The sequence below is a fragment of the Zootoca vivipara genome, chromosome 1 (genome assembly GCF_965207765.1).
Source record: "Zootoca vivipara chromosome 1, rZooViv2.hap1.1, whole genome shotgun sequence".
Lineage (NCBI taxonomy): Eukaryota > Metazoa > Chordata > Lepidosauria > Squamata > Lacertidae > Zootoca > Zootoca vivipara.
Window position 1 is genome coordinate 46,715,259 of NC_142582.1, and position 19,270 is coordinate 46,734,528.

General features: G+C 42.4%; 1 protein-coding gene across 2 annotated transcripts in view; it reads left to right on the top strand.

Annotated features, from left to right (window-relative positions):
* CNTNAP5 (contactin associated protein family member 5) overlaps positions 1-19,270 on the top strand; it is a 308,410-nt gene that overhangs the window by 121,471 nt on the left and 167,669 nt on the right. For both annotated transcript variants that reach the window (XM_088662417.1, XM_035128546.3), the window contains exons 5-6: positions 10,402-10,605; positions 18,150-18,334. In XM_088662417.1, the coding sequence (XP_088518543.1) occupies positions 10,402-10,605; positions 18,150-18,334 (389 nt within the window). The remainder of the gene's footprint in view (positions 1-10,401; positions 10,606-18,149; positions 18,335-19,270) is intronic.

A 19,270-nucleotide genomic window follows, 5' to 3' on the forward strand; every position in this document is an offset into this window, starting at 1 on the left:
CCCAGGAGGGGAGAGGGCTCTCATGCTTAGACCCTCCTTGCAGGTTTCCTACAGGCTTCTGGTTGGCCACTGTGAGAACAGGATGCTGGACTAGATGATGATGACGATGAAGAAGATTAAAATTTGTATACTGCCCTATACCCCCAGGTCTCAGGGCAGTTCACATTGGCCTGGTCCAGCTCTTTTTATGATCTTTTTATGTCCTGCTTTTTTTGTGAAGAGACTGTGTTGAGCAATAATCTGCTTCAATATACTCCTATTGCCTGTTCCCTTTCCTCTTTGCCGTCTTCAAAGGCAGGAGTTTTACAAAAGGTCAGTCAGGCTACGCTAAAGGGATAGGTATTTTTATTTTTTTTAACTTAGGGGACTAATGATTCTTGATCTCCACATATTCTTTATGGTTGCTTTCAGGGCTAAAATAAGAGGCAAGTCTTGTATCTCACAGCCTAATGTTGACAAGGAAGAGGAAATAGAAGGGGAAACAAGGGCAGAAGGAATGTGGATGACCAAATAGTATTGCTGCAGAGTGCAAATATTTGGTAACATTAGCAGGAGGTGAAAGGTTCGAGGAAAGCTTTGCAAACAAAAATAAATAAAAATAAAACAATAGCAGAAGTAAGTCCTTTGGCCGGAGGCAAGCTGAAGTTCATATGGAATCTTTGTGTATCCCAGTGTTTCCCGGTAGAACAGGACTAGTGACATATCTAGTGCATCTAAGTGCCTCTCTCTTTCTCTTTTAAGATGACACGTAGTTTTCCCACCCAAAAAAGTGCCTGATGTTGTCAGAGACTAACAGGATTCTGAAGTGCATGGTGGGGGCAGGGGACCAGGAGAGTGACCCGAGAGAGGGAACCAACAATTTATGGGGTTTAATGCTGCTTGCAAGGCAGGATCCAGGACAGGGTTGGGGAGAAAGTGTCAGGTCAGTTTGAGATAGAGGAAGATGCTCTAGATGTGGCAGAAGAAGAAGAGGCTTTTCAGCCTGCAGATGGGTCAGGAGGCTCCCCACATCCTCCTCCCTACTGTCCCCTAGAACTAGGAGGAACTTGAAGCAGGAATAGCAGCAGTACTTCCAAGCAGGAGAAGTCAGGGGAGGGTATATAAAACAGCAGAGGGCAATTGTCTCCTGTTACTGCAACTGCTCCTCAGGGTCTAGACAGGTGTCATACAGGGCCGGCTCTAGGGGTAGGCTGGGTGGCGCAGGGCGCCTGGTCGGCAGGAGGGTGCTGCATGGAAACCATGCTGTGCGCTGCGCCCGCCCACCAGTCATGGGAAGAAACAGGGTGGGGGCGCCGCAGCGATCCGTGCACCACGGCGCCAGGGCGCTCGACCCGCTTAAGATGGCCCTGGTGTCATACATAATGTCAGGTTTGGGGCAAGTATAGACATGACTGTCAGGGAACAATCAGAGTCTTAGCACACTCCTGATTCCTTCCTGGCAAGCAGGACTTGCTGTCAACACCAGTCAGCTGATTGACACCAACAACAAGTCTCTGGAATCATCTCTGCAAATGAGTTCCTGATGGTGAACTGCATAGTGCAGCCACTCACTACCTAAAGTGGGCTTGATCTCAGCACCCATCAGCTGATCAGTGCTAAGAGAAAGCAGACTGGGATTGGTGCTTACAAGCCAACAATACAAAACTTGTTCCCCTCAAGCAGCATCTACATAGGGGGGGTGTGTGGAAATACTTCGGGCACCATTGTGCTTTCAGGTGGCTGACAGCTTTGTTCACCTATCAAAATAGGCCACAGGGTGGTGGTGGATAGGGGTAGTTGGAAGATATTCCTCACCCCTGCTCTATAACATGGCCAAAACCTTTTCTATATCTAGATGGCAATTGTGACAAAACTGGACATAACCCTAGTACGGACTGCAGGAACCGTGTGGTCTCTCCCACTAGAGATATTTCAGAGTCTGCTGGCTTTTTCCTTTCTTTAAATCTCAAGTGCATTAACAGAAAATGAAAAGTGATGAGCTGGACAAGGGAATAAAAGGGAACCTGATTGTGAATTAATTAGAAGAACAGTTGGGTGACTGCCAAGCAGTTACCGTTTGTTTAGGAGCAAAGCCAGGAGAACAGGCTTTGAGTTAAGTGTCTCATTAGAACACCAAGGGTAAAATCAAAGCATGTGTTTCATTAGATGCACCCTCTCCCCATCATGTCATGTCATGTTGCTTTAAAAGCCCTATATACTTATGCAGTAGACAACCAATCTGAAATGTATTGAAATGTATTGATCAAGGTGAACAGTGATCAAAACCACAAGTATTGCTCTGACATTTCTGCATGGATGTGTCATCAGAATTTCAAGATCAATATGACCAACACCAAATTTATAATCTTTCCTTCCAAGCTTTCATTTTCTTATTCACTCTCTTCAACCATTGGCAACATCACCACCCACTTCATTAATCAGGCACGAAGCCTTGCTTGTATCCTTTCTCTCTTTTGCTTCCGTATTATGACCATTACCGAATCACATTACTTCTATTACAAAAATGTAGCTCTCTGTTCTCTCAGCAAAAACTACCACCAATGTCCTATTAGCCTTCTGCCATTTTTCCTTCCTAGTCTCCCATTATCTCACCTTGATCTGCTCACTTACCTCTTTTCAACAGTTCCGTGCAAAACTTGTGGACCTCTCCCATTGTTCTGACCACATGACATCTTTCTTAAAAATGTACGTAGGCTCCCTCTGTCAAACTCTCTGTGGTCTTGCCCCCCTTTACTCTCTGCACTTAAACCACATCCCCAACATTATTTGCCCATTACTTTCATCCATCCAACTCTATCAGTTCCCCTAGGGTCTCATGAAACAAACTCTGCCCTTATGCGTGAAATTGTTTCTCACAAGCCCTCTGTACAATTGTTCCCCTTATTTCCTTCAAATGCTTCTTCAACACTTACTTTTTTCAGTGGAGCTTTTGGTTAATTGGTTCAAACACCAATCTTCCAGTAAGGGTAAATACATACAGTTGATAGATTTATGTGTTCTTCTCCCCCCCCCCCCCCACTGCGGGAGGCAGTGGATGACAGGAGTACCTGGCATGCTCTGGTCCATGGGGTCACAAAGAGTTGGGCATGACTAAATGACTAAACAACAACAAATAATGCAGTAGTAGTAGTAGTAGTAGAAGTAGAAGTAGTAGTAGTAGTAGTAGTAGTAGTAATGGACTATATTTATTGCTCCATACAATCTTGAATTTCCTGAACAGGGCTATAGATTTTCCAGGATAACATATCATTTTGTTTTCTGTGTTAAAGTAAAAAGGAAAGTGGGGGGAAAATCCTGGTCGACAAGACTATATACAGAACAAATGCAGAAACCATTTACTCCCTAATCCCAAACAGCAATCTGATCATGATGACAAGACAAACAACCAGAGTTATATCAGAGGACAAGTGGAGACAAATGGCAAGCTGATTGTTTGGGATGCCTGGAGGGAAAACAGGTTATCATTACATTTCAGAAAGGTCTTGTTAGCTTTATCACTGGCAAATTCTGCTGACCAGTGGTAGCATTTTTTTTTTAAAATGGGAAGAGATTGATGGCCACACTTCAAATGCTGATTGTATTCTACAACTTACAAAAATAGTCTAAAAGCATCAGCACAATCCAGCATAAATTCTGCTAACTGGCTAGGAAGAAGTGTATGTAAGGGGGAGAGAGAGAGAGAAGGGGAGGGGAAGAACATTACAATTCAATGACTGCAGGAAACTCTGCTTTCAGAAGTTAGGAAGTCTGACTTCACCTATTATGCTTTTAGAGAAAATGATTGTGCAAACCTCCCTCATCCTACCTCTTCTTTTCCTGCACTGATTGTGTCTTTCATGCCATAAGATAAAATTAATGTACTGGAGAGAAATGTTCATGAACTGAAAGCACTGATAGCTGAAGTCTTCATAGCAGAGTAAGAGAAAATGGATAAAGTAACTATCAGGATCAGCCTGGCTGAACAAGAAACCTATGGAAATACCTTTAGGGATGCCAGAAATCTGAGTATCCTCTGTGACATTGCAGGGATCCTGGAGCACGACCTGTTGTTCATAAGGTACAGCTACTTTGTGGGGAGGGATTGACAAAATATCACAGACCATCATTAGTATCAAACTCATTCCTAAATTGCAGTGGAACTCCTGAGACCTGTGAGCATCCCATCATGTTGGCTGCTAATGCTAGGTCTGAAAAGCCTGATGGTAACTCCCCACTCTCCACTCCCAAATCCCCAGCGAGGTCTGAGCATCCTCAATGGCCACAAAATGTTGAGCTCGAGTTGGAAAATAAAAATTAGGGAAGGGGACGAGAATGTGCTTATAATATCTGTGAGGAAGGCACAGTTGGCTGGCTGTCAACATGAACAGGAACACTCCTGCTAGGAGGTGTGTATATTCTGACACACAAACATATATCTTGCAGGTCACACTTGTTGCTACTTCTGTATACTTTGCCTAAGTGTTCCAGTGGTCCTCCCCCCTCTGCCACAATAAATTTCTGATTTCGACTCCCTTAATGGGAGTTGATGCCAATTTTTCTTCTCAGAAAGTCATCTTTTTGAGCTTGGCTTCATCTGCAAACTGCATGAAGTGTATGGGTTTTGACATGTAAGAAGTTCTTATTATGTTTAAGTAGAAGCCAGTGATTTGTTGTCATGCAAACTGTCACTGATGACTTCTGAATGTCATGAGTGCTAGCTTTGTAGGTGTCATCTGTTAGTTTTGCTTAGGGTTCTTCATTCCCCCACAGATTTCATGTCAACAGTGGAGCAGAAGTCTGACATAATGTACTCCCCCACCACATGACAATGCTGCTCTACTGAATCCATGTATACAGAAGGATGAGAACATACACAATATGCCGTTGCCAGGTAACAACAACCCATTAAAACTTGTAGTAGAGTTAACTCCACTCCAACTTTGGTTCATAGGAAGCTCTTCTCTGCCTTGTCATTGGGCAGACATCACATTTCTGCATTCAATTCCCACTACCCTTAGTAAAGGTAAAGGTAAAGGTACCCCTGCATTAGGTCCAGTTGCGGACGACTCTGGGGTTGCGGTGCTTCCGGGTCTTGTGGCCAGCATGACTAAGCCGCTTCTGGTGAACTAGAGCAGCACACAGAAACGCCTTCCCGCCAGAGTGGTATCTATTTATCTACTTGCACTTTGACGTGCTTTGGAACTGCTAGGTTGGCAGGAGCAGGGATCGAGCAATGGGAGCTCACCCTGTCGCAGGGATTCAAACCGCCGACCTTCTGATCAGCAAGCCTTAGGCTTTCTCTCATGGCTCATCCAGACTGCCTTTTGTGCCATGTTTATAGGCACAGGTCCAGGATTTAAAGCTGAGTGTCTGAATGTTTTTTTGTTTTTGTTTTGTCCTGGCACTTTCCCTGGGAAACCCCATATTTTACCACTGAATCAGAGCAAAGAGCAATTGGATTATCTGTGGATTGTCATTTGCTCTAATTCAGCAGTAAAAAATTGGTTTTCCCAGAGAAAGTACTGTGACAAACAACAATAATAACAACAACAACAACACCTGGAGCCCCACCGTTCAACCCGGACACTGAGGTCCAGCTCCAATGGCCTTCTGGCGGTTCCCTCACTGCGAGAAGTGAAGCTACAGGGAACCAGGTAGAGGACCTTGTCGGTAGTGGCGGCCACCCTGTAGAATCCTCTCCCATCAGATGTCAAGAAAATAAGTAACTATCTGACTTTTAGAAGACATCTGAAGGCAGCCCTGTTTAGGGAAGTTTCTAATGTTCAAAGTTTTATCATATTTTTAATAATCTGTTGGGAGCCGCACAGGATGGTTGGGGAGGCCCATCCAGATGGGCAGGGTACAAATGTTAAATGATAACAACAACAACAACAACAACAACAACAACAACAACAACAACAACAATTTTATTATTATTTTAAAGAGTGTTAAAGTGTGGGCATGTGCCCGGAAAGTGCAGCACAACAGGAAGTCTGGATGAGTCCTCAGTTTCTCACTTTTCCATTCTTAAGTTCAATTGTCCACATTTCAACACCAGTAGATTTTATTTTTAGGTTGTCATGAAAATTTACCAGCATTTTAGCATGAAATTCTACCTAATACACATATTTTTGCAAAGCAATTTCCCCTAATATAATGCACCTTTGTGTGTTATTTTCACTAATATATGCATTCATATGCATGCTTTACCCTAGTTATATGCACACATTATGGTTGAGTGTGTTGCAAAATTTGCAGAAGTACAAATTTCAATGGGTGGTTGTGTTTTGGTACACATGGTGCAGTTTAGGTAAGCTCACCTTTAAATGTGAATTGAATTGAATTTCTCCTGCAGTAAGTCAGATTGGTGGCATTCACCTTATTTTGAATCAGAATCGGCTCACTAAAACCCTTTCTCTGCTTTAAATGAAAAATGGCAATTCTCACTGGTATGATGCAGAAAAACCACAACTTATTCCTTGTCAGTATCAGGGGGATTATTTTCCATTTCCCCTCTCACTTGGAAATAACCAGTCACCAAGTGATAGATTTTATTTTATCTTTTTGCTGGAGTGAGGGGATGGGTAAGCAGAGTGTAACGGAAAACAAATAGGGAATAAGCACCAGAAGATTGAATGTGATGCAAAAAGCACAAAGATTGCACTGGTTAATATCATAATTGCATCTTAAAAGAGCAAGAAGGCAATCTGAAAAAAAGATGTGAATGTGGATGTATTGTTTCAAAGTAATACAGATTTAGGTTGCGAGCACCTTTAAAGCACATTCACAGCCCTCATTCTCTCAAGGAATCTGGGACACCGTGGTTTAAGCATTGCTGGGAACTGTAACTACTGACCCAGAATTCATTGAGGGAAATAATATGCTTCAAGTGTGTTTTAAAGGTACAGTATTTACACAGTCATAGGCTGGGTAAGACCTGCCATGCAGGAGGAGGATGCACCCTGATTCAGGTGCCACCATAAGTGGGGAATAAATAAAGGCCAGAATTTGTATCTGAATGGTGCAGCAAGGTTTTTTAAAGAGTGCCCCTATCAGTTGGGCAAGGGATGATCACCGTTTGGTCTCTGCTTCAGGCAGCAGAATATACTGTTTTGACACTGAACTTGAATGCACAAATATTTTCAAAGACTACTGAATCCCTAACTATTTGTAGGCTTGACCATGTAGTATTGAAATGATTTCATTCTAGATGGCTGCTGTGCCTCAGTTCTACCAAATCAGTTAATAGGATCAAGGTTTTGGATCTTTATGCATTCTGAGAATTCAGATGTCGAATATAGCTGCTAAATGGAGAAGGCTGGGGCATCGAGTGACTTGATGTGGCTGCAGCTATCATTGCAAATAAATGCTTTTGTGCAGACGTTCACACAGTTTTGCACATTTTAACATGCCACTGCAAACATCAGAAGATAAGGTTGGTGGAGACCATGGCCTGTCCAATTTGTGCAGTGAGGCACTGTGCATAAACAATTCACCCATGTGAGGATAATGACTTTTAGCTTTGTAGAGTATTCAAATACCTTTGCCAAACATGAGCTCTTGATCTATACATGAGAAAGGCAGGAGACGTCCACATACTGCAGATTGAGACTGGGAGCGAGAGGTAGCATGTTGCCTAAGGCTATGTATTAAGTTGGTGGACAGGCAAGATTTTAATTTAGAGATTCCTTACTACAGCGGAACCTTGGTTCTCGAACTTAATCTATTCTGGGAGCCCATTCAACTCTCGAAACCATTTGAAAACCAAGGTGCGGCTTCCGATTGGCTACAGGAGCTTCCTACACTCAATCGGAAGCCGTGTCGGACATTGGGCTTCCGAAAAACATTTGAAAACCGGAACACTTACTTCTGGGTTTTTGGCATTTGAGAGCCAAAACATTTGAGTATCAAGGCGTTCAAGAGCCAAGGTACGACTGTAATGAACATACAAGAGCCCTGCTGGATCAGACCAAAAACTCATCTAGTTCAGCATCCTTTTTCTCTCTCTTATACTTCCTACAATATTGTATGACATCATAGTCATTGATATCATTGTCTTCCATCACCTTGTCCAATCCCCTTTTAAAGCCATCCAAGTCAGTGGTCATCAGTAAGGGCTTTTTCCAATTATATTTTATTGGTCATCCCTACGCTTTGTGGTAGCAGATTCTGTAGGTTAACTATGCAGTATGTGAAGTAGTATTTCCTTTTGTCTGACTGGAATCTTTCAACATGATTCACACTCTAATTAGGCTATGCTAGGAGATGTCCCAGCACCCCTAACATCTCACTTTGTGTAAAGGAAATGTTCTCAAATGTTAACGTAATGGTATATGGCTCAGATTAAGATACATTATATATCTTAATCCTGTTTAGGGAAGCTTTTAATGTGTGATGGATTTCTGTATTTTAATGTTTGATGGATTTCTGTATTTTAGAATTTCTGTTTTGTTGGAAGCCGCCCAGAGTGGCTGGGGGAACCTGGCCAGATGGGCGGGGTATAAATAATAAATTATTATTATTATTATTATTATTATTATTATTATTATTATTATTATTATTATATATGTGGCTTAGGTAATGACCTTTTTTGGAAAGGGATACCTAGAACAATAATAGAATCATTGAGTTGGAATGACCCTGGTGTCATGTAGTCCAACCCCCTGCAATGCAGGAATCTCAGCTAAAGCATCCATGACAGATGGCCATCCAACCTCTGCTTAAAAACCTCCAAGGAAGGGAAATCGGCCCACTGTCGATCAGCTCTTACTGTCAGAAAGTTATTCCTAATGTTTAGTTGGAAACTCCTTTCTTGTAACTTGAAGCCATTGGCTTCAACTTGAAGAGACATGTGTACATCATACAATAGTTCTATGGATTACTGACCCAAGGAAAACATGCCTGGTGCCATCATCTTTGCAATTAGGCTAAAATACATTTTTACTTATTCAGGCATTTACGTTAGCCTACACTGTGGTGATCGTCTCATTATGGGGTGCAGTAGAACTTGTCATTATTTTTGCTGTTGGGAAAACATTTTTGGAATTTTGTTATTGTACATGGCTTCACATTGCAATTTTTTTTGTATATTTTATCTGTATTTTATTCTGTTGAGTTGCTTTTGAGACCTGTTTCGTATGAACCATGCTTTAGCTTTTTTGTGTACTTTAGCTGAAATCCCTGTATTGCAGAGACTGCATGACCCTTGGGGTCCTTTCTAACTATACAATTCTATGTTTCCGCGATAAGTGACAAACAAATGCTAGTAGTAGTTGTTTTGGAAATTGGTGTGAACAATATTAAGAAAATTGTGAAATTAAGTGTTAAATGTTGGCCTAGCCAGAGCACCCCCGTGCCCCTTTGTGCTGTGCTTGGGATGTGTGTGGATTGTGTAGGGATGTCCACCTGCTCAGCTCTTATTCGTGAAGCTGGTCTCTCCCTTGCCACTGCTAATGTCACTCCCTTGGTGCAGCACTCTCTTTTAGCAAGTTATTGGAGGTGGCGGAGGACTGGGCTGGGCTGAGCCAGGGTCCATGGGATCCTGAGATGGTCTCCCTGCCATCACAAGATGGCATTGGGCCTGATACGGGTCTAATCACTTTCCCTCCACCTTCCTCCCCAGAGATCATGTGCTGCAGTGATGCAGATGTGGTGGGGACAGGAAGTTTTGAAATCTGCCCCTAATTGAGATCAGCACATACTGCAGCCATTGGAATGCTTGTGGGGCCAGGCATATAACACCAATACTGTCACCAATACTGTAACAGATGAATTAGCTGCCTGTTCAATTTTAAGTGCTGGTGTTGACCTCCTAAATAGTTTGGGAACAGGGTATTTGACAAACCACCTACACCCATAGAAACCATAAGTCAAAATGCATTAGAGAGACAGGTGCTTTTGTTGTTGTTGTTGTTTAGTCGTTTAGTCGTGTCCGACTCTTCGTGACCCCATGGACCATAGCATGCCAGGCACTCCTGTCTTGCACTGCCTCCCGCAGTTTGGTCAAACTCATGTTCGTAGCTTCGAGAACACTGTCCAACCATCTCGTCCTCTGTTGTCCCCTTCTCCTGGTGCCCTCAATCTTTCCCAACATCAGGGTCTTTTCCAAGGATTCTTCTCTTCTCATGAGGTGGCCAAAGTATTGGAGCCTCAGCTAGAGAGACTTTTCAGAAGTGGCCTCAGCTTTGGAACTCTCTCCCAACATAAGTGCACATGGCCTAATTCTTTTAAATCACTTTGTTTCAAATTACATTTTGCTACATATGCTGTGAGTCTTTTTTTCATTTCATTTGTATTTCAAACATTGATTTAAAGTTTTTAATTATCTTTTGTAAGCTGCCAATGGAGGGCTTTGCTCTGGACACCTGTGCATAAATATTGCTCCTTCCTGCTTAATGTGTATTTGCCTTCTTTCCCCTGTAGAATCGGATATTGCCGACTTTGATGGGAGGAGCTCCCTCCTTTACAGGTTCAACCAAAAACTGATGAGCACCTTCAAAGATGTTGTTTCCCTGAAGTTCAAGAGCATGCAGGGAGATGGGGTCCTATTTCATGGAGAAGGGCAGCGTGGAGATTATATTACACTGGAGCTGCAGAAAGGGAAGCTTTCTTTGCACATCAACCTTGGTATGTTCAAACATTTCGGCATGTTATCATCATCTTCTTCACCATCCTTTCCTTAATTCTGCCATTTCTAATGACAGGTTGGTCAAAAAGAGTTGGGATAAGGAGAGTAATCTATTGACATCCATATAATGGTGGTTTTTTTTTTTAAGTAATTTGTTAAAACATGGTTCTGAGCTTTGAAGGAGTGTGCCCTAAGCACTCTTGCTCTACAGATGACATATCTATATGTGAGCACTGTAGCAGGTAACATGCTAGCTCACCCAGCCCCCTGAGCTTCATGCGTTAATCTGAACTTCAGCACAGAGCCGGTTCTTTACAAGCTATACATTTATTGGCTCCCTGCATGTTCTGCACTCTGCCGATGCTATAAGATAATACTACAGTTGCCATAAATGGAGCTTTTGGGTGTGCTGTGTTAGCCTACTGCATTTTGACATCTGTTTATGCCCATGAATATAACATGCATGTTAACCACCTAGAACTAACATTTGCAATTTACCTGCAATGTTTTGGCCATCAGTTATTTCTGATATCTTCAAGAAGTTCTCATCAATCTATGTGCTCTGTTCGAATCAAATTCCTTGGCTGAAGTTCTTTGCCTGATTGTGTAGTTGGTGTCCCATGGAAATCAGTAAGATGAGCAGTATGTTAATGTAATACTCTGAAATAAGAATGCCTATTCACTTAGGGATGGGGGCGGGATTTGAGGGTGGTATGCTATGAAATCTGGAACTAAGCTGCCGGGTCCATATTTCCTGAAGCAATGTGTGGGTTGGCATGCTCCAGAATCTTCAGAATATGAATGATGTGATCTGCTCTTTATTATTTCCGTTAACTTTACCATTTCCCAGCTGCTAGGCACAACCAAAAAGCACAGTGACTTTAGTGCAGTTCAGTGGTCGAAGAAGCGACCACATGTCATTCTAATTGATAAGTACCCTGTTTCTCATATTTTAAGACATACCCATAAAATAAGCCATAGCAGGATTTTTAAGCATTCAAGGAATATAGGCCATACCCCGAAAATAAGACATAGTGATAGGCGCAGCAGCAATGCCGGCCGCGGCAGGAGGAGGAGGAAAAAAATAAGACATCCCTTGAAAATAAGCCATAGTGTGTTTTTTTGAGGAAAAAATAAATATAAGACGTGTCTTATAATATGAGAAACACGGTATGGAAGTATTGCACTGGCTGCCAGAAGTGACCTGACCCAACTCAGTATCTTAGTCCTTGTGTGTAAAGCCCTAAACAGCTCTAGACACACCAACCTAAGAAACTACATTGCTTATTGCTTAGATTGTATCATTTCAAATCTCCTTAGCTGCTGTTATACATTGCCTGCTTCAGCGTGTGTTCATTTCAGAAAATCAGTAAAAATTGGCTTGTTAGCCTGCCAGCTTGTTAGGAAATATGATTTCTTTAAGGCTTTGATCATTTGATTCTTTTTGAAATTGTTCTGCAAACAGCAGAAGCACAGTGAAACGAGTGTTTTAGAGAGGCAAAAATGATTTATGTGACATTCTTGGGGCAATAGCAGTATTATTTATTCAATGGGATCAGTTTTCCCTCTCTAAAATTTGCAGTGGAACCTCATTCTAGCCTTGCCTTTAAAAATCCCAACAATTTCAATAAAAAGTATGCATGCCACAGTCATTTGATTAACAATGTTACTACAATGTAATTTCTCCACCACCTCAGTGTGTTATATATAGAGACCTACCTCTATATAGTGAGCCAGTGTGGTGTAGTGGTTAAGAGCGGTAGACTCGTAATCTGGGGGACTGGGTTCGCATCTCCACTCCTCCACATGCAGCTGCTGGGTGACCTTGGGCTAGTCACACTTCTCTGAAGTCTCTCAGCCCCACTCACCTCACAGAGTGTTTGTTGTGGGGGAGGAGGGGAAAGGAGATTGTTAGCCGCTATGAGACTCCTTCGGTTAGTGATAAAGCGGGATATCAAATCCAAACTTTTCTTCTTCTCTAGGGACTAGGTGGTGCCAAGGATGTAATGAGGTAATAGTAGGGTTGTCAATTTTTTTTAGTTTTGCCCAAACTTCTTGAGCTTTTCTGCCAAAATCGCAAAAAAAGAAGATATTTCTGAGCTATTTTGAAGGTAAATTAGCAAAAACAACACTGCAACTTGGGCTGCCATACATCCAGATATTCCCAGATATTTAGGCTGAATTTAGGTAATAGATGACAGGAAGGTATTTCTCCTTCCAAGGACATCAATTGGAATATGCCACACCCAAAAGTGGCTCTCCTGGTGAGGCAGAAATGCAATGCTAGCTTTGTAGCAGAAGGGGCACTGTTACTTACTGGGGAAGGACAAGGGAGACCTAAAAGCAACTATTTTCAGTGTGCCCAAAATGTGCACAACTGTGCATGCTCACATTGTGCCAAACTCGTAAGTGACCCAAAAACATCACCAAAAGGTGCAGAACCGGGAAGGGGGTGGAATGGCGTGTTTGCAGGCTTTTTCAAAGATGTTTCAAAGATACACAATTTCACTTAAATGCACAGTGCCTTGCAACGTAACCCCCCGCTACAGATGTGGTTGCATAGCCATAATTGGTGATTCCTTGTGTTTGGCATTCATCCAGATCTATTTGTTATATATTCTTAGAGTCAAGTTTAGGCAACTCTTATTTATTCTCATTAATTAGCTATCAGATTAATCTGTTAAGAGACAAATAGTTAAGGAACTAAAGCCGCTAACAGCCAGTAAACTTGCTTCTGTTCCCTACTCTTTAAAACAGACAAGTTTGCAAGGATTCAATTGTGTTGCCTACCAAAGCTTTTTCCTCCCCTCCCCCCTTTGGTTTGAAGATGATTCTTTTCTCAGATGATCATTTCAGGGCTGAAGTTGTGCCCCAGCCCATCTGTCCACTTCAAGGATTCATTTCACAGCTTCTGCAGCTCTTCACTGTGCTGGGTCATCTCTGTCCACGCAGAAAACAGGTCTTTGATTCCCTGTAATTGAACCCCTCTGCCTTGGGCGAGGTGTGTTAGCTGTGTGCGCTGCATTCAGCTATCGGTATGCAATCAAGCAAGGAAAATAAGAAAGCCTGGAGTAAATGTCTGGAGTGTATAGAAAAAGAGTTCATGCGAAGCATAAAGACAGCATCAGGTTCCCCAAGGAGAAACAATAACAATAACAACAATAATAAACCCTTCCTATTTTCCTACTTCTGGTTCTTGTTTCTTCCTTCCTTTTGAAATGTAAACCTAATGCAACTGTTCATTATTGTCAGCTAAGAGAGCAGTTGTCTCTTGTGGTTAAATCATAATAGTTCAGTATCATGTGATATTTCCTGAGCCATATTCTCCTACTTCAGAAATAAAGGATTTTGTCTTCTGCAATGGTTTCCCTGATCTGTTATACCATATCCCAGGGGCAGAAACATTTTTCAGGCTGAGGGCCTCATTTGCTTCACTCTCTCTCTCTCTCTCTCTCTCTCTCTCTCTCTCTCTCTCTCTCTCTCCTTAGAAAACAGATCAAATTCTAAAATGACAAAATGAATGAGAGGCATCAGGCAAGTAGGAGGAAGATTGTGGGTGGCAAAAGAGCACTAGACAGATTGTAACAATACATAGCAAGAACCAAGGCAGTATATGTTAGAGAGACATCTGAAAATAACAAAATGGATTTCATCATATTAGTCCTTCTGCACAATAGTGCTTTCTCATAAGAAATTTCCTTACCGGAAGACACACATCTTGCATAGTGACAAGCTTGCTAAAGTTAAGGCAGCAACTAATAATATTTCTCAACCTGTATTTTTAGATGGGCGAATTTTACGCATGCCTACATAACTAGTGATTCATAAAGCCAAATGCAGCCCACCAACCTTGTGTTGTGACCTGTTGAGGGCTTGATAGCCCCCAGTGCCTACTTCTCTAATTTGGCAGGTAGACAGCAAAACAAGGCTTTTCCTTTTGCAGCTTTACTTCTGCAGTTTAGCATGGTAGCCTACAAGCTTTGAAGGCCTGCTCTGGGGCCTTTTTTTGTGTACATTAACTTTGTGCTACTTATAAATTAGTGGGGAATGCTTCACCAACAGCATGGGCACGTGTAACCTAGCATCCCACCACTAGAAATTTCTTCCCAAAGTTCCTATTATTTCTCATGAAATTATTCAGATGTTTCACTTAAGAGTCTAATAGTTTTCTGTGAAATTTCATGTTAAGCAAATGAAACAACAACAAAAACAAAACAAAAACACAAAAAACAGGCATTTTCAACTCTCAAAGAGTAGTAATAGAAAAACCGCAACAATGCTTTGATTTGAGAGAAGATAATCCCTGTATGAATTTGCACCTATTCCAACACAGAAAACCAGGTTAGATTTATCTGCAAATAGTTGTGTACCTCATCCTCATCCTTACCCTAGCGTGGAGATTTGCAACGATGGTAGACACACTCTTAAATTCAATAAAGTTCATAGTGGGCACTTAAAAGAAATAGAATCCCAATAGTTATCAAATTTTATTAAATCTATAAAGAGGGGATTTTAGGCTTAACAGACCAACTCCATGTAAGTATCCTGGAAATGGTCTCTAGTTTGAGAAGATTAAGTGTTTTGCCACCTCAACCAGCATTATTTGCAATAAACTCAACAACTGCCGTATTTACTCAAATGTAGCCTAATGCATTCCTTTTTTGGCCAAATTACATCGTGAAAATTAGGGTGCATATTAGATTTGATGGCGCCAGAAAATACTTTTTTTGCTTCAAGGTTTTGAAAACTGAGGTGTGCATTAGATTCAATGGCGCATTAGATTTGCATAAATGTGGTCTGCCAGAAATTGGTTAATGGTTCATCAATGGACCACAGTCTACTCTATGCCCACCCTGATTATACGTGTGTATATCTACTCAGAAGTGAGTCCCACTATGTTCAATGTGGCTTACTCCAGGTGTGTATATATAGATTTGAGCCTTTAGATGCAATCTAACACATCCCATTCAGAGTGACTGACTCACAGCTAGTGTGTGTAGGATTGCAACCCTTAGTCTAGGTTAAAATGAGGTGACATCTGATTCTATGATCAGTTGATATGTGCTATCTTCAAGTAGATTTTATTTTCATCTGAAGAGACTGAGCTAAAAGCATTAAAAGGAGAATTAGTTTTTTAAAAGCCTTTTCTCATCTTCCCTTTTCTGATTAATTATGTTTGTGACAACTTTCAAGAGCTTTCCCCTTGTTACATAAACCCATTAACATGCTTTGTCCTCAGCTAATCTCTTTCTTTCTTATTTTTTCATCAGAAATGATGCCTATTATTCCTATACCTAAAGGAGATTAGTGCATTACAATTGTAAAATATCCATTGTTGAAAGGAAGTTTTAAACAGAGTTCTCTGACACTATTAGTGACTCTGCTTTTCATGAGAGAGTTCAGAATATCCCACTGATTTTTACAAAGAGAGGGAGGCCATTTAGGCTGATGGTATGCATTAGGAATGGAGGAATGGACAAATATTTTGAAGTCAAGGGCCACCAATATTTCCTTGGAAGAAAAGTGCCCAGGGACTGCACATACATACCCCAACCATACAGCTACATTGAATACAACCCTAAGTTTTGTAATTTCTCTATCAGCTGTGTGTGTGTTGTGATGTAAAACATGTTGAACATTTCATGACACATATTGGTTCAGAAAGTGTGACTCAGGGTTTGTTTCCCATTCCTAGTCCTGCAGCAGCACCAGGTCGTTCTGCTTTTTTGCTCTTACATGTCAGCAGAGCCGTCTTTCCCATAGGGCTTATTGGTGCATCGTGCCAGGTGCTCTCAGGGGCACCCCAGCAAGTGGGGGAGCTGTGTGACTTTGCTGGCGGCCTCCCGTTTCTCTGCACACCCACCAGCTGTGCCTTACGGTTGGTGGGTGTGCAGCTTCCCTCGCAATCCTCCTTGGGAGAAGAGTGATCCCCACAGAGGCTTAAGATGGAAGCTGCGCCCCGTCAACCATATGGCTGGCAAGCTCACAGCTTCCCTCCCAAGCCTCTCAACCTCTGTGGGGATCGCTCTCCTCCCGAGGAGACTTAGGAGGGAAGCTGTGCTTTCCTCCTGCGGAGGCTTGGGAGGGGCACAACTTCACTCCCAAGCCTCCTCGAGGATCGATCTTGCGCAGCGGCATGGGGGAGAGTTGTCCCCCCCCCGATGGCTGGCAGTGTGCAGCTATGGCCACCCCAACACTATCCATGGTAAATTGGGAGGGGCACTGGGCAGATATTTGCACCCCTGCGTCGCATCTGCTAAAGAGGGCCCTGCATGTCAGGAATGTGGAAGCAATGTAAAGCATGTAACAGTGATGGTGAGGGAGGACAAAATAGAAATGCTGATTGGCTTGTCACAACTGAACCAATATACATGGTCAATGTATTGATGGGGACTGACCACAGTAATCATATTTTGCTGGTTCTTCAAGATCTCTACTGGCTGCCAGTATGATTGTCACTACAAGAAAAGCTCTGGATTGGCCTATAAAACTGTACATGATTTGGGGCTGGAATACCCAAAGGACTTATTCCCCTGTGCTAATCTGCTTGTAGGGTCCTACCAAGGGAGAGAAAATGGTTGGGTCATGGGGACCCAACCAGTCTATTCAACCATGATTTCTGCACTACATGATCATTTTAATCCTTCTGTAATACAGTCATACCTCGGTTTAAATACGCCTCGGTTTGAGTATTTTCAGTTTAAGTACTCTGCGGACCTGTCTGGAACGGATTAATCCACTTTCCATTACTTTCAATAGGAAAGTTACAGGTAGGTAGCCGTGTTGGTCTGAGTCGAAGCAAAATAAAAAAATTCCTTCAGTAGCACCTTAAAGACCAACTAAGTTTATATTTTGGTATGAGCTTTCGTGTGCATGCTTTCTGTGTATCTGAAGAAGTGTGCATGCACACGAAAGCTCATACCAAAATATAAACTTAGTTGGTCTTTAAGGTGCTACTGAAGGAATTTTTTCAATAGGAAAGTTTGCTTCAGGTTAAGTACGCTTCAGGTTAAGTACAGACTTCCGGAACCAATTGTGTTTGTAAACCGAGGTACCACTGTAGTTCTGTTGACCATTGGCTACTTCTTAAAATACAGTTTTAGGTTCTCCCTCTGCTTGTGTGTGTGTGTGTGTGTGTGTGTGTGTGTGTGTTCATATGTATATGCATATATTGTAGGCATGAGTGGAATTTTTGTACAGTGCCCTGAACACTATTTTAGAGCAAAGGTGGGGTATATCACAAGTGGACTCTTTATTACTGCATCTGCAATTGCTTAAGATAAAACCTATTTTGGAAAGAAACTACTTTTGCCATTTTTATAGATGTTTATTGTTTGTTTACCGATAGTTGCCTTGGTGATATTACCTTGTGCTCTTGATAACGGCTTTGCTGCTGCTTCTCTGCATGGGGTGGTGGCCAAGTCAAGGCTGCGTACATGCACAAGTCAAAACGTATTAGTTGCTAATCATTTCGGAAGCATGGTACCGGAGACTTAGAATCGATGGGTCAGTTGCAATTCGTGTATTTTCACTGCACCTGCAGGAGATGCCAAGCTGCGTTTCAGCAACAGTCACACGTCCGTCACCTTGGGCAGCCTCCTGGATGACCAACACTGGCACTCGGTCCTCATCGAGCGATTCAATAAGCAGGTGAACTTCACAGTGGACAAGTATATGCAGCATTTCCGAACCAAGGGAGATTCGGATGACTTGAACATTGATTATGAGGTGCGTCAGACCTTTTTTTGTGTATCGTATGCTGTCCCAAGAGAAACGATGCAGGGAGATGAGCTTTCTCATCCAACCTGGCTTTTTGAGTGATAGCAGGGGCGCTATTTTATCAAACAATGATTTGCGTACTCCATTAATGCAGAAGGAGTGCACACGTGAAATCAGAGGAAGGGCTGTAGCTCTGTGGTAGAGCAGCTGCTCTCCATGCAGAAGACCCTGGAGCGGGCATCCCCAAACTCGGCCCTCCAGATGTTTTGGGACTACAATTCCCATCATCCATGGCCACTGGTCCTGTTAGCTAGGGATGATGGGAGTTGTAGTCCCAAAACATCTGGAGGCCTGAGTTTGGGGATACCTGCCCTAGAGTGTCCACTGCCTGTAACCAGAGAAAGCTGGTGCCAGTCAATGCAAACAGTACTGAGCTAGATGAACCAATATGTTGACTCAGTATAAGGCAGTTTTCTATTCTCCTATCCTGAAAGTTTGTGCCAAAAAGCTAATCACACACAAGAATAGCAACTCTTGCACTGTCACCAAGCCACATTGAAAGGGGGGGGACTTAAACTCTCCTAAACACCACATCTGGTATGATGCAGTTCAGTTATTAATTACTGCTAGAAGATAGGAACAGCTCTCTTCCTTGCTGCAATGTTAGGGCGTGGGGGTTACCATCCTCACAATATCAAATGATGACAGCCAAGGTCAGCCAAGCACCTGTAATTTGCCACTGGTAAGCCATCTGCTCTTGAATTAAAAGTGAACCGGGAACAAATCCTTTAATGAGGAAAGGAGCCAAAAATGTGGATTGAAAGTTGTCGTTCCCCCCCCTTCACAACATCAAGCAACATCAGCATTTGGCTACAGCATCTAAGCATCCAAGGAACATCATGCTTGCTTAACATGACCCCTCACAAAAGCTACTTAGCACAGCAG